The sequence below is a fragment of the Hyperolius riggenbachi genome, chromosome 6 (genome assembly GCF_040937935.1).
Source record: "Hyperolius riggenbachi isolate aHypRig1 chromosome 6, aHypRig1.pri, whole genome shotgun sequence".
Taxonomy (NCBI): Eukaryota; Metazoa; Chordata; class Amphibia; order Anura; family Hyperoliidae; genus Hyperolius; species Hyperolius riggenbachi.
The window spans coordinates 272,290,124-272,306,501 of record NC_090651.1 but is presented as its reverse complement, the minus strand read 5'-3'; the positions used below and the strand labels follow the sequence as shown (position 1 = coordinate 272,306,501).

Below are 16,378 nucleotides of genomic sequence, written 5' to 3'. Positions count from 1 at the left end.
AATACGGCTTCTTTTGAGGATCAGATGTTTCCTAGAACAGAAAGTTGCAAGGTCTCCTGGGATTTGATCTTGAAAATTCACAAATCCATTGTATCGCATTGCGTTTTTGTGTTTGATTTTTCAAATGCAGCACTTAAAGTGGTGCTGCAGTCACTGCAGTTGTGATTTTTCTAAAAGAACATCACACCACTGTGTACAGTTCATCATTTTTAAAAAGGCTTTGCAATTGAAAAAATGCATGCGATTATAAAAACGCAGCCAATGTTTACACGTCCTCACTCACACAAGTTGTCATTGTAATAGGAAACCAATTGATGTGCAGTCTGGGAGAACAAACCCAATCCTACCTGGGTTAAAATAGTCGCGCTCTGTGGGATGGGCTGGGGGCACAACCCTCCACCAAGGGTGGATCAACAATCCAAACAAGAAGAATACAGAGGCGCAAAGGGATATAAAATTATATGATCATTTTGATTCTTTTATTCTTCAATTCAAAAAGGAACAATTTCTACAATCGAACAAAAGAGATACTCAAAATTGCTTTGCATTTCTGACTAAAGAAGCAGCAGTTGTGCTGCGAAACGCGTAGCAAATGTGAAGTATCATTTTTTATGTTTATGTTTTTATGCTCAAACTAGTTTTTGAGCAAATCGATTTCAAAGTTTCATAAGAAAAATGTGTTTTAAACTGTGTAAAATGACACTGCTGCAGAACAGGTTACTGCATTCCGAGTTCTGTATACATATTGTATACATTTCATGAAAACAGACAGCGTGGGGTCCCCCCTCCCAAGCCTCCTTAACCCCTTGTCCCCATGCAGGCTGGGATAGCCAGAATGCGGAGTCCCGGCCACGTGGGGCTTCGCACCCTGAGCTATACCAGCCCGCATGGTCCATGGTATGGGGGGGGGGGCTCTGGAGGAGAGGGGCGGCCAACCTCCCCCTCTCCTCCAGAGCCCTTGTCCAATCCATGGACAAGGGGTTCTTCCCCACCTCCGGTGCCCCAGGAGGAGGTGGGGGCCAAATTCCGATGGCAAACTTGAAAATCGGAATCCGAGAGCTCAGCCCTATTAACCCCCATAAAAAACACGAGTTTTTGAAGAGTTGGCCAGCAAGGTGAGAGGATACTGTGCAGAAGTATAATATAGTTTTGCAAACATGACAAAAATGGGACCAAGTAGAAAAAAGGGAAGTTTTGGCTTTCCTTAAATATATACAGTATTTGCAATCGTTAGGAATTGACTTGAAAGTGTCTATGCTGTTTCTATATATGTTCTGCAGTATAACATTTTTTACATTTATTATACAAATCTCTCTACAGGACTTGACAAGGAGACTTGTCTGATTCCAGCTGCTGATGACCAGCAACCAGACTTTCCTCAGAGCTTCAACTTAGTGACAGAAAACTTGGTCCTCACACAGTACACACTTCATTTAGGCTTTCACAGGTACATTATACTAAAGAAGGCCTGGGCTGACGGTTAGACATGTTGGACAGTTATATTTAAAGAAAGTGTGAATTTCTCATAATTTGTTTCTTCCACCACCAGAACAGATATATGTTTCCTATTTTGGTATTTGCAGAATGACCCATTTATGCTTACTGAGCACTGGATGTGCAGTACTGCTGTGATTCCTAATACAGTACTCTTGTTTGTCTGTGTAACGGATCTGTAAATAGTTATCTGTACAACTCCCTGTAATATGTTAGGAGGACTGTATAAAACCTATGCAAGCAAGGAAAGAAAAGTTCCAGCACTCAGCGGGAGATGCAACAGGAGGCCGGGCTGGGCTATACTATAAGACAGACTGTGTGGGTGAAGGTCCCTCTAAACTGCGTGCTCCGGCAGAAAAAAAGCAATGCACTTGTAAACATGGAGAGAGAGGACAGAGCCAGCACTGCAGTTAGGGTTCTTTAATTGGTAAAAGTTAAGCACTCACAGTTGTATGGTAGCCAGGTGTCAGAGCAGGTTGAGTGGGCGCCAGGTCTGAGGTTCCCTGCGGACGACCGTTTCGCGCTGCACGCGCTTGTTCACCGCTGTGGGAAGGTTGGGGGCGGGCTGCCTCAACGCGGGTTACATACCCGCGCCACGGCGGCACTTCCGCCTTCATCCGCTAGCCACGCCCCCATTACTGTGTCATGCCATGACGCTCACTCGTCCTGCGGACAGGACGGAAAGCGTCCATGTTCCCCAGCAACAGAGTGTACGCCCACAGGCACGCCCAGCCGCGTCACCCGGTGTCCAGCCAACCAGTCCCGGGATGCGCATAGATGGCTGCCGTTGGTAAACAACAGGACATGTGCGCGTTGTGTAAAGTGCGTACTGTATTAGAGGCACATATATGAACAAAGTGGCGCGAGGCTGGAAAGGCACGGGCAGCGGAGACAGGGGCAGGAGCGCCTGCAAGCGCAACACGGAGTGTCTGGGTGAGAGAGCATAACATAAAAACAAATACCTAAAGGTATATGTACAGTAAGGAACAGGCCCTTAAAGAGAGGAGAGAGAGAGGCGAAAAGGGAGGCAGAGCAGTATAGCAAACCGCTAACCAATCGTTGAGGGAGGAAGAACGTGCAAAGAGGGAAGGGAAAGAAAAGGGGAGAAGAGGAAGGAGCCAGCAAAATATGGTAGAGGGCAGAACCAAGGGACAGGATTCCGCAGGTGTATCGAAGTCAGGGCACAAGTGGAGATCAGAGACAAGAATTCATTTTAAGTCATTTCTCCAGGAAGCACGCCAACTCATTTTTATCGTTCAATCCAAGAGGGCCAAGGGCATTGGTTTGTATAATCCACCGAGCTTCATGTTGTAGTAGGGTTCGCTCCCTGTCCCCTCCTCGGTGTGTAAAGGATATACTTTCTAGGGCAAAGAACCTGAGGCAATGGGCGTTCCTCCCATGGTACTGGGCCATATGAGTTACTAATCTAGTAGATTTGTCCTTGGATTTGAGTGAACGGAAATGTTCCTTTATCCTTGTCTGCATTTCCCGAGTGGTTTGGCCGATATAGTATCTATTGCAGGGGCACAACAGGCAATACACTACAAATTTGGTCCTACATGACAGAACATCTTTAATTTTTATCGGGGTCCCTCCTAACATCGGTATTTCATGTTTCAGGATTTGATCACAAATGCCACACGTCCCACAACGATAGTTGCCTGGCCGTTTAAGGGTGTTCAGCCAATTACTCGAGTTGGGTTTCCTGTACTCACTGCTGGTCAGCATATCGCCCAAAGTGGGGGCCTTTCTGAACGTTACCAGAGGGGGTGCGCTGGTTACCCCTGTCAAGTACGGATCTCCCTGTAGGACGTGCCAGTTTTTACAAATAATTCCTTTGATAGTTGTTGCCATTGGTGAATAATCAAAGGCAAACACTTGTCTGGTGTTAGTGTTAGGACCCTCTTTTTGTGCAGAGTGTTGGCGTCGTCTCCTGATCAAGTCACTTCTGGGTTTAGAGAGGGCCCTATTGCTCGCCTCTTCCAACAATTTCGGGTCGTAGCCTCTGTGCTGTAGACGTGCCTTGAGCTCCTCTGCCTGTTTCAGATATTGGGAGACTTCACTGTTGTTTCTGCGGAGACGCAAAAATTGTCCGTAGGGTATAGACTTCATCACCCAGGGGGGATGAAAGCTCTTTCTGTGCAGAATTGAGTTGGTAGCTGTGCTTTTTCGATAGCCTCTAGTTATCAATCTATCATTCTGAACCACAAGTTCCAGGTCAAGGAAGCTAATACGGCATGGATGTATTTCCGCCGTAAACTTCATGTTGATCTGGTTGTCGTTCAGATAGTCGACAAAGAGGGAGAAGTCCTGCTCAGTACTTGACCAGAACACCAGGACGTCGTCCACGTACCTCGACCATCTCCGCAGACACCCACGGTACGGATTGGCATCGCCATGCACGCAAATCTCCTCCCAGCGAGCCAGGAAGAGATTCGCGTATGTGCAAGCCACCGCCGTTCCCATGGCGGTGCCTGACACCTGCTGGTACCACTTCTCTCTAAATAGGAAGGAGTTGTGGGTGAGCACGAATCGCAGGCAGTCGCAGATGTAGTCGCAATATCCATCCGAACGTGTACCACGCTTGAGGAATGACTCGACCGCCGCGATACCGTCCTCATGTGGTATCCTGCTGTACAGGCTGACCACATCAATCGTGGCCAGCCTGTCGCCCGCGCACCAGTCGAGGTCATCGATCCCGTCGAGTACGTCGATCGTGTCGGCGAGGTGCGACGGCACCATCGACAGCAGCGGCCTGAGGAGATGGTCGAGGTACTTTGACAGTCTCTCGGTAATCGACCCGATACCGGAGACGATCGGACGTCCCGGTGGTCTGGTCCTGGATTTGTGTATTTTTGGTAACATGTACCATACTGGAAATCTCGGGTGCTCCGGTAATAGCTGTTCCCCCATTTTCTTGGTTAGGAAACCTGCCTCTACCCCCCTGCGGAGTAGGGATCGCAGAGCAGATACATATCTCCACGTCGGATTACTGTCCAGTGGTTGGTATACTGTTACATCCAGGAGTTGGCTCATTGCCTCCTCTTCGTACTGTGTTCTAGTCATGAGAACAAGGTTACCCCCCTTATCTGCCTGCTTGAGGATCAAGTCTTCCCTTGCTCTCAGCCATTTCAAGGCAGAAAGTTCTCCTTGAGTGAGATTACTGGCCTCCTCTTGATAGACCAAAGATTTGGTTTCTTTCAGGACAATTCTGTAGAAGCTATCAATGCTAGAGCCTGGAGTGGTTGGGAAGGGTGCGATAGATCTACAGGGTCTAAAGGGCACATGGTCATCTGGTGGGGGGATAGGATCTATAATTGGGTTCTCATTTTCCTCTAATAGGTCCAATAAGGTCCTAAGAGTGCAGTCCTCAGCATTTGGGATATCCCTCTCACAACTGGGAGCAATGAAGCCCAGTGGGCCAATTCTCGTCTTGATGCTATCCTGAAGGCTTTCTTTACGTGTGAAAAAGTGCCTGATGTTCAGCTGTCTCACTCCCTTATATAGATCAATCTCAAATTGGACAGGGTCAAACTTTCTGGTGAGTGAGAAGTTTAATCCTTTTTGTAGCAAACTCATGCAATCTTCCGTGACTTCAATACCCGCAATGTTGACTATTTCCAGTCCTAGGGCATCCTTTATTCCTGTGTCCTCTGCCTCTTGCCCCTGCGTCTCGCCCTCCAGGAGCGACCATCCCTCCAGGAGACTTGTTTCTGGGGTCTTCCTGTGATGTTTCCGCCCTCCCCTACGCGGTCTGCGTCTAAAGGGACCGATACACATGACTGTGCGTTTTCTCCAAAGGTTTGTACGACCCCAGATGTGGATGGTTTGCTTGGTTGAACTGTATAAAACAATCATTATGTCAATGGCTTCAGGGGCTTAAAGAGATTATTTGCATTTTCAACAGTGTGTATTGTGGGTAACCACCGTTACATACATCTGAATTATTGTAGGAACTTTTTGTTTTTAGAAGGCAAATCAATCTAAGCATTGCTTTTTTAAGTAGAAGGGCTTTTCGGTCTCTTTAAGGCCCCTTGCACACTGCAAATCCGATTTGCGATTCCGATTTTCCCTGGATGCTATCAAAACAAAAATGCATAAAAAAACGCAGCATGCAGTAACGTTTAACCACTTGAGGACCGTGGGCTTTACCCCCCTTAAGGACCAGGCACTTTTTTTCCATTCAGACCACTGCAGCTTTCACGGTTTATTGCTCGCTCATACAACCTACCACCTAAATGAATTTTGGCTCCTTTTCTTGTCACTAATAAAGCTTTATTTTGGTGCTATTTGATTGCTGCTGCGATTTTTACTTTTTATTATATTCATCAAAAAAGACATGATTTTTTTTTAACTTTCTGTGCTGACATTTTTCAAATAGAGTAAAATTTCTGTATACATGCAGCACGAAAAAATGTGGACAAACATGTTTTTGATAAAAAAAAAACCCATTCAGCCTATATTTATTGGTTTGGGTAAAAGTTAGTGTTTACAATCTATGGTGCAAAAAGTGAATTTTCCCATTTTCAAGCATCTCTGACTTTTCTGACCCCCTGTCATGTTTCATGAGGGGCTAAAATTCCAGGATAGTATAAATACCCCCCAAATGACCCCATTTTGGAAAGAAGACATCCCAAAGTATTCACTGAGAGGCATGGTGAGTTCATAGAAGATATTATTTTTTGTTACAAGTTAGCGGAAAATGACACTTTGAGACAAAAAAATGATTAAAAAAAAAGTTTCCATTTCTTCTAACTTGCGACAAAAAAAAATTAATTCTGCAACGGACTCACCATGCCCCTCTCTGAATACCTTGAAGTGTCTACTTTCCAAAATGGGGTCATTTGTGGGGTGTGTTTACTGTCCTGGCATTTTGGGGGTTGCTAAATTGTAAGCACCCCTGTAAAGCCTAAAGGTGTTCATTGGACTTTGGGCCCCTTAGCGCAGTTAGGCTGCAAAAAAGTGCCACACATGTGGTATCACCGTACTCGGGAGAAGTAGTACAATGTGTTTTGGGGTGTATTTTTACACATACCCATGCTGGGTGGGAGAAATATCTCTGTAAATGGACAATTGTGTGTAAAAAAAATCTAAAGATTGTCATTTACAGAGGTATTTCTCCCACCCAGTATGGGTATATGTAAAAATACACCTCAAAATACATTATACCACTTCTCCTGAGTACTGCAATACCACATGTGTGGCACTTTTTTGCACCCTAACTGCGCTAAGGGGCCCAGAGTCCAATGAGTACCTTTTAGGATTTCAAGGGTCATTTTGCGGCATTTGGTTTCCAGACTACTCCTCACGGTTTAGGGCCCCTACAATGCCAGGGCAGTATAGGAACCCCACAAATGACCCCATTTTAGAAAGAAGACATACCAAGGTACTCTGTTAGGAGTATGGTGAGTTCATAGAAGATTTTATTTTTTGTCACAAGTCAGCGGAAAGTGACACTTTGTGAAAAAAACAATAAAAAGCAATTTCCGCTAACTTGTGACAAAAAATAAAATCTTCTATGAACTCGCCATACTGCTAACAGAGTACCTTGGTATGTCTTCGTTCTAAAATGGGGTCATTTGTGGGGTTCCTATACTGCCCTGGCATTTTAGGGGCCCTAAACTGTGAGGAGTAGTCTGGAAACCAAATGCCGCAAAATGACCCTTGAAATCCTAAAGGGCACTCATTGGACTCTGGGCCCCTTAGCGCAGTTAGGGTGCAAAAAAGTGGCACACATGTGGTATCGCCGTACTCGGGAGAAGTAGTACAATGTGTTTTGGGGTGTATTTTTACACATACCCATGCTGGGTGGGAGACATATCTCTGTAAATTGACAATTGTGTGTAAAAAAAATCAAAAGATTGTCATTTACAGAGGTATTTCTCCCACCCAGCATGGGTATATGTAAAAATACACCTCAAAATACATTATACCACTTCTCCTGAGTACGGCGATACCACGTGTGGCACTTTTTTGCACCCTAACTGCTCTAAGGGGCCCAGAGTCCAATGAGTACCTTTAGGCTTTACAGGGGTGCTCAAAATTTAGCACCCCGCCCACTTGCCAGGACAGTTAACAAACGCCACAAATGACCCCATTTTGGAAAGAATACACAACAAGGTATTCCATGAGGGGAATGGTGAGGTCATTGAAAATTTTATTTTTTGTCACAAGTTAACGGAAAATGACACTTTGTAAAAAAAACAAAAAAACATTCTGCTAACTTGTGACAAAAACTAAAATCTTCTATGAACTCACCGTGCACCTCACATAATACTTTAGGGTGTCCTCTTTCCAAAATGGGGTCATTTGTGGAGTCTGTCCTGGCATTTTAGGGTCTCTGCAATCATTACATGTATGGCCAGTATTAGGAGTTTCTGCTATACTCCTTATATTGGGTATACGGGTAATGCACTCTGGGCTGAAAGGAAAAATGAACGGCAAACATACCTTTCTCCACATCAATGGCAGATCTTCCTCCACATCAATGGCAGTGATAACCTCAGGAGAGAGACACCCCGTGCCACCCTGCACTCAGGGTGAGCCACCAACTTATGTGACTGGGCCTCAGAACTTTAGTATACAGCATTATGCCTGTAGTATACAGCAATGTGCCTGTCAATAGATGACTCTGTGTGGCATTAAAGTATCATCATAGGCCCAAAGTAAATAACATACAAACCGGGGGTGTCCACACTCAAGGGAAATTCAAACATGCCGTCTTATATCGCCATCCCAGGACAGATCAGCAGTATCAAGCATGGAAACCGACCCTTCTTCCGACTTTTTTATGCTTACCTGTTTGTTTGGTTTTCAAGCTTACCTCTCCTCTCCCTGGGACAATGTGCGAAAGACCACTGAGTGTGTGCCTACTCCTGTGTCTGGAGTTCCCTAGGTTCTAATAGTGAACCTGCTCGTGGTACCTCTCAAAACACTCCCCTACGCATAGGCCAGGCTGGTCAGGACATTTGGGACAATAAAAACTGGTGTCAGTCCTTCTAGTACTGCTGCAGACACGACAACGTTTTCTTCGGATGCGTTGACCTGGGGTACTCGGAAGCTGATAGGCGTAATGCCTTCCATGCAGTCGGCTAGTTGCATCTGGGGGGGGGGGGGAGGGGGGGCCTGGCACCAGAATGATCTGTTCCTGAAATTGAAGGAAAGATCCAGTTCTCCCAGCCTTACTGTAGAGAACAAAGCTGTTGTAAACTGCCAATTGAATCAGATAAAAAGACACTTTCTTATACCAGCGTCTTGTTTTCCAGGAAATTAAATAGGGCGCTAACCTCTGGTCATTGAAGTCCACCCCTCCCATGTTGACATTATATTCGTGGACGACAAGGGGCTTTTCAATGACCGCAGTTGCCCGTTGAATTTGGACTGTCGTGTCTGTGTGAATGGTGGACAGAAAGTAAACGTCCCTCTTGTCCCTCCATTTCACCGCGAGCAGGTCTTCAGTACGCAAGGTGGCCCTCTACCCCCGTTCAAGTCTGATGGTAACGAGCCGTTGGGGGAAGCCCTGGCGACTAGATGGTACCCCTTCTGGAACAAGGGTGACACCAAGTCCTACACAACCTTTCCACTGCTCCCCAAGTAGTCAGGGCATCCGACCGGCTCCAATTTTGAGTCTTTTCCCTCATAGACCCTAAAACGACATGTATAGCCTGTGGCCCTTTCACAGAGCTTATACAGTTTCACCCCATACCGGGCGCGCTTGCTTGGGATGTACTGTTTGATGCCAAGGCGCCCGGTAAAACGTAAGAGGGACTCGTCTACGCAGATGTTCTGTTCAGGGATATAAGCATCTGCAAATGTTGATGACAGGTGGTCTATGAGGGGCCGAATTTTGTGTCATAAGCAGGGTGGCCCTTTCATGACAGGTTTTGTCGTCGTTGAAGTGCAGGAAGCGCAGGATGGACTCAAATCGTGTCCTGGACATGGCAGCAGGGTACAAGGGAACATGATGTACTGGGTTCGTAGACCAATACGACCGCAATACATTCTGTTTCATCAGTCCCAAGTTAAGGACAAGGGCCAAAAAGATTTTAATGTCGGAAACTTGGACTGGTTTCCACCGGAAAGGCTGGGCATGGCTGCTCTCTGGGTGCTCGATGATGAATTGTGTGGCTTTACGGTTGGTCTCAACCACAATTTAAGTCCAAGAGAACCTGGGTGATGAACAGCTGCAAAAAGTCTAGGGCCGTTCCTAGATGAGCTGTCGCCATTTGGACTCCAGACTGGGCGGTGAAAGGGGGCACTACGGGTGCGGCGGAATCAGGGCATTGCCAATCTGGATGTGCCAGCACCTCTGGGAGTCTATGGGTACTACGGGCCCGTCTTCTTCTTGGTGGCTGCGACGGGGGTACTACTGCACGTGCCACCGTACCAGTTTCAACTTCCATGCTGGCGCTCACCACTTCACCAGGGTCTACGGAAGTACTGGTACTAAGTCCAGGAGATGCTGCGCTGCTGGTGCCTGCCTCACCAAGAAAACTCCTCAGCGCTTGCACCACCCTGCTGCCCTTGAGGCGGATCCTGCACCACCTGCGGTCTAACGACATGGGGTCTGGTACGCCTGGCTCTAGCCGGGACCAAAGCCTCGTCATCACTTTCGGTCAGAGAACCACTGCTTTCCACAGGTTCAAATTCGGACCCGGATGTTTCGTCGGATGAGTCTTCCCAAAAGCTCTCATCCGACTGGTCCATGTACCTGTATACCTCCTCATCGGAAATCCCCCTTCTTGCCATTGTGGATTGCTAAATTTATGGGGTTTTCCTCCGAGACTACCCAGAAAAAAAGAGCACCTACCTAGCAAAAGGGAGTATTTGAGAGGTATTGGGGTTGGTGGGAAGTGGGGTCTCAGAGGCAATCAATCACGGGACAATCAAATACAATTACAGCACAATCGAATCCAATCACAGCACAAGCAAATCTGATGCACTCGGAAGGTGGTGGTTGGAGGTGGGGGGGGGGGGAGGGTGGGGTTGGGTGTGGCGAGAAGTGGGGTCTCAGAGGCAATCAAACAATCACGGGACAATCTAAGCCGTTCACGGGACAATCAAATACAATTACAGCACAATCGAATCCAATCACAGCACAAGCAAATCTGATGCACTCGGAAGGTGGTGGTTGGAGATGGTGGGGGGGAGGGTGGGGTTGGGTGTGGCGGGAAGTGGGGTCTCAGAGGCAATCAAACAATCACGGGACAATCGAAGCAGATCACGGGACAATCAAATACAATTACAGCACAATCGAATCCAATCACCGCACAATCAAATCTGATGCACTCGTAAGGTGATGGGGGGTGGGGATGGTGGTGGGGTGGGGGTTGCTGGGAAGTGGGGTCTCAGAGGCAATCAAACAATCACGGGACAATTGAAGCAGATCACGGGACAATCAAATACAATCGCATACAATCGCAGCAGAATCGAATACAATCACAGCACAGTCAAATACAATGCACTCGGACGGTGATTAGGGGGGGGGGGTCTGAGGGCGATTCGAGGGGGTGGGGGGTTGATCAGGAGCCCGCACGGGGCAGACTGAGTCCTGATCTGATGAGAGGCAGACACGGGATTACTGATCGCAGATCAGTTAGTGATTGCTGGGGAGGACAGATGTAAACAATGCGCAGGGGATGTAATCAGGAGGGGGGTATGAGGGCAATCGAGGGTCTGGGCAGGTGATCGGTTGCCCCCGCGGGGCAGTCAGGGTCTGCTCTGATGGGTGGGGGTGCTGAGGGGTGATGGACAGGTGATCAGAGGGGGATCAGAGAGGGATCAGGGGGTAAGGTAGCTGTATACAGATGTATACAGTATACAGGGGGGTAGTCTGGGATGGGGTGTGGGGGTGATCTAAAGGTGGGGGGGGGATCAGGGGTGATTAGGAGGCAGTTAGGGACCTAATGCAGGGGATAGCATCGCTAGTTAGTGATAGGTGGGGGGGGGGGGGGTTTAGAGGGGTGCAAGGGTGCTGGGCAGGGGTCTGCCGGGGTGATCAGGGGGGGTCTGAAGGCTGGGGTGGGAGATCAGGGGGGCTGTGGGCAAAAAAAACCTGTGTGCAATGTCACTTACAAATGCTTCCTCCTCGCTGGTGATCTCTGGAACAATGAGACCACGAGGCGAGGAGGAAGCATGTATAAGGCACTTTGTTTACCTAACAAAGTGCCTTATACGCATTTGATTGGCGGATTCATTATATTCCTCCGCTCGCCGGCGCTGCTAAGTGGCCGACGAGCGGAGACTAAATGGCCGGCTATCGATCCCCGGCGGAGCGATCGCGTCACGGATGACGCGATCGCTCCGCCCATGCCCCTACAAGGACCGCCGCCTCTGGGCATGAGCTGGTCCTTGCGGGATCCACTTTCCGGCCGCCCCTGTGCAGTGGGCGGTCGGTAAGTGGTTAAACAACGTAAATCGGAATCGCATGTAGTGTGCAAGAGGCCTTAGTCCCCTATACTTTCCTAGTGGTTTTGGGTCACCCTGAGCTGCTTGCTTACTCTTATGTCAGTGGGAAATGTATTTTTTCTTTACACTATTCTATTAGTTTAGCATTGAGATCCATACTAGGTGGTTGTCTATGGCGCTTATTACTTGTAATAGACACTTATAATATGCTGTCAGGAATACATTAAAGCCCTTTAACACCCTCAAATCACAGCCGGTTCAGTGATACTCTGTATGTAGTTGTGTGTGTTCTTAGCCTCCTTGCTGTCATGCTTCAGGTTCCCACTTGGTTATGACAGCAATTTAACTTTCTATTTTTGATGGTCATGTTTCCTCATGGGGACACAAACATGTGGGATACTCACTTAATGTTGGTCTGTGGAAAGCTAGGAGCAGAAGAAACAGCTGAGCTCAAGTCTTTGCTGAGGAGGGCGGGGCCTGTCAGCAGGGAGGAGGCTGTGCTCAGTCAATTCTCTATGGAGAGTCGCAGTGTATTTCTGTTCCCATTATACTTGTATTGCAGTACAATATTTGCAACACACAAAATGTGCATGTCTGTTTTGCAGAGGCGGTACAGGCATGCTTTTCAGTAGGGTCAATATTAAAATAGGCTGTCTTGTGATAGCTATGTTTATCAATAAGCTTTTTTTCTAGGACATTTTTTTCTTACTTTAAAAATTTAATTTCATGGTGAATAAAATTCCAAATGAAATGCCACTTACAGGTTGCATGAGCAGATGGTGAAAGTAAACCAGAGCCTGCACAGACTGCAAGGAGCGTGGCGAGATTCCCAACAGAGTGGCAGCCCCACTGCGGAGAACCTGAGGGAGCAGTTTGAGCGACTAATGACCATTTATTTGTGCCTGAAGACGGCCCTGAGTGAGCCACAGACCTTGCAGAATTGCCTTCACCTACAAGTCTCTACTGCAGTATTGCTGGTGCAAATCGCTTTGGGAAATCGAGGCACAGAACTAGTTCCACTCACCTTTCCCTTGCCAAATGTGCAGCACAGTGCGCTGGCTTATGTTCCAGGTAAAAAGAAAATCCACTGAGATTTGCCTTAAGCATGTTATGAGTTCTAGAATTGTCAAATGGCAACTATTCAACTATTGTACATCATTACACCTGGGGTGCAGCATAGGAAGGAGCTACTGTGCTCCAGAAAGCATCATTATGCTGAAATTAGGAAAACTGGAAGGGGCTTATCTGTAGCGCATGCGTTCAGCACGGTGCAATGACAGGTTTTGCTGCCTGGAGCATCTGCTGCTACATCAGCGCGTTTACTGACACGCATGCGCAGCAGAATCTTTTTTTTCTCCTGCTGCCCTACATCACTGCGCTGTTTGCCATCATGCCTATGCACAATGTGTTCTCAGATACAGTTCACCCCAAATTTTTAGGTTATGGAGTAGGCACCCCAAACTGTCTTTTTTCAGTCCTGGAACCCTGCTGGTTCCAGAGATATGGCATATGAATCTATCCCAGGAACTAGCAGGGCTCGGGGACTGCAAATTTGCACAGAAGCAAGCTTTGGGGGGTCCTTTCTATAGCCTCACAATTTGGGGTGTGTAGGCCATGTAGGAGGTCTACAATTTAAAGGATTTCAGGTGAACTGTAATTGAGAATACACTGTGCATGCGTGTGGTGGTGCGCAGCGCAGTGACGTACCAAAGACTGTCACTGCAACGGAACAGCAGGACGGTTAGATTTCATACTTCCTGCTTCCAAGCTGAAAGAAATTATGAAAATAATGTACAAGGTATCCAACAGTTATGAATGCAGACACATTGGAAAAGTTAAATATTGTTCCTAGGTTTCCGTTTTTGGCTGATGGCATCTCTGTTCCTGGGTTTTCAGTAGTGCACACTGGCTAAGAAGAGAAGGAAAAAGTTCCACACAAAATCTCGTGTTCAATCGAGTCCCAACTTTATTAATACAGGTAAAAAGCCATACAGGAGCGGCTTTTTACCTGTATTAATAAAGTTGGGACTCGATTGAATACAGGATTTTGTGCTGAACTTTGTCCTTCTCTTCTTTGCTGCATATCTGGGTCAAGTTGCCTGGTTCCAGCACTATCTTGGTGTCCTAGGTGCAGCGGAATTCACCCACTTGCTAGTGCACACTGGCTACAGTCATAAAAAGGAAGTGCCCTGTTGGTTTATTAGCAAGTGTTCTGCAAGGGTGGAATGTTATGCTTACTGCAGCAGGGGAGACTTGTTAGTAAATGGAATATGTACCAGAGAGTGTGTTCAGAAAGCAAATTACTGCACCGGAGTCCAGCTGTAAATGAGAGCTGCTGACTGGTGACAGCCCATGCTGCTATAAACCTGAAATGTGAGTCCAGACTTTTCACTGAATATAATCTATTTCTTTTAACAGAGTTCTTTGCTGATAACCTGGGCGATTTCTTCATCTTTATGAGACGGTTTGCAGATGAAGTTTTGGAAACTGCAGCTGAATCCTTAGAACAGATACTGGACTTCATCACTGTGTTCACAGGCAGTGTTGAAAGGTATGAATGACAAAAAGCCAATGTATAGCTGGTTTCAGAAACTCTGTTGCAAACAAAAATCTATGGGTGAGCTCCACTCACAAAAAATGATTTCACACAACTTTTCTTTTAAAAGAAATTCTCTTTCACTGTGAAGTCTCTGTGAAGTTGACAGCATTGAAGGTACCCATAAACATGATATTTTAATTGACTGAAATGGGTTAAGGCCGGCATTCTGACTATTTGTTGCTTGAAAGATCTTCCTCAATCAGAACCCCAGTCTGCTGGGAGGGATTTTAGGGTCTAAAAGTGAAGCATTTGGCAGCCCCTGCACTTACCTCCCTGGGATAGAGCACTGCTATTCTCCCTCCGTCCTCTGAGTGGTGCTGTACCCCTTTAGTGAGATCCCCGTCTGTCTTCATGATGACAAATGGTGATCTCACCTGAGGGATCCAGAGCCTCTGAGGACCATAAGAAGAATGTCTACAAGCATCTGGATCCCAGGTTCTACACATACCTCCTGGTGGCTACCCCGAGTCAGGCTTGGGATTACCGATCCCTGCTTCTTTTTTCCACCCTGATCTTGGCTCGGAGTTACCGCCAAGGAGGTTAACTCAGAATGTGTTTAAAGAGTAACTATTAGGCATAAAATACAAAATCAATTCTCTATTGCAGGCTGTTACATGGGTAAAAAGGATGCTAACCAGGCAATTCAAAAGTTTAAAATCAATCTTACTTTTTTTCCAAATAGGTTTTCTCTCCCCATGTCCCCAGGCTCTAACTTCTTACACAGCAGCAATACAGAAGTGAAATGGCATGCTGAATCAGCCTGATTGGCTGAAGCCTCTGTCACTCACCTCTCTCCTCTCTGAATGGCCACCTGGTCTCCCCTTCACTATAGTGGTTGCATCTGCTGCTGGGGCGCAGGGAGGGTGGAGGCAGAGGCTGTCTCCTGTCACTGTCCTCTGTCCCCTCCTGTTCAGTGTCATGTCCGCCCCCTCTCTGCACTTCTGCCGCCCGCTGCATTCCCCCTCCTCCCCGCACTGCACATTGGGGAATAATAATAAGAAGAATAATGGTTCCAGGTGCTGCAGTTACTGGTGGTTGTGCAGAGAACAGATGGGAATGGCAGCACTTGGTTCCATTAGTAGGTGAGGCTGTTCTTGCTGCATTTTCTTCCTTCTGCTGTACTCAGAATAAGTGTGAGAAGGAGGGGGATGCGGGGGGGGGGGGGGGGGATTTAGCTGGAGGGCACGAGATGGCCACTGCCAGGACCAGGATAATCTGTTATTAAAATTATAAAATACAAAACGTGGACAGTGCAATACATCTGTTATGTAAGTAGAGCAAGTAATTATCTACTTACTTATGGTATGTGGTTTTTTTTTCCTGGTATTGTATGGCTAATAGTTTCTCTTTAAAGTAAATGTTTAGCATGGCAAACAGGATAGTAATCATTGTTTGGCTGAAGGTCAGCCATGGCACTTTCATATTTATCTCAGTACAATTTTCCTTTAGGGAAGAATATCACTCAGTGCAATATTATAGCTTGTGTTGAAGTGTATGTGAAGACGTCCTGTGTAGACAATGGGAGAACTCCTGTCACCCTTCCTCTTGTGCACTGTCTGTTCCTGTAACTAAAGGTGTCTATTATAGATTCCTTTAAGGCTCTATGGTAGCCACTGCTAGCTGAAATGAACATGTAAGAGGGCATGTAATAAGTGTACCAGGTGGCTACAGGAAGCCTGGATACAGTACATTTTTATTTTCAGATAACAGTGGTATCTGGTAAGTATAAAATACATATCCCTTCCACTTGTCTCAACCCTGCTTATCATATGGCATTGTGAAGTGTAATTATTTAATTCAGAGTCAATATTCTAATATTGCACTGTTGATTCTGTGATTGTTAGATACTCAGGCTACAGGTGCCATACATCAGATGAT

General features: G+C 46.7%; 1 protein-coding gene across 2 annotated transcripts in view; it reads left to right on the top strand.

Annotated features, from left to right (window-relative positions):
* The window catches only part of UBE4A (ubiquitination factor E4A), a 70,581-nt gene that overhangs the window by 32,229 nt on the left and 21,974 nt on the right, over positions 1-16,378 (top strand). For both annotated transcript variants that reach the window (XM_068240867.1, XM_068240866.1), the window contains exons 10-12: positions 1,321-1,447; positions 12,665-12,972; positions 14,320-14,452. In XM_068240867.1, coding sequence (XP_068096968.1) covers positions 1,321-1,447; positions 12,665-12,972; positions 14,320-14,452 — 568 coding nt within the window. The remainder of the gene's footprint in view (positions 1-1,320; positions 1,448-12,664; positions 12,973-14,319; positions 14,453-16,378) is intronic.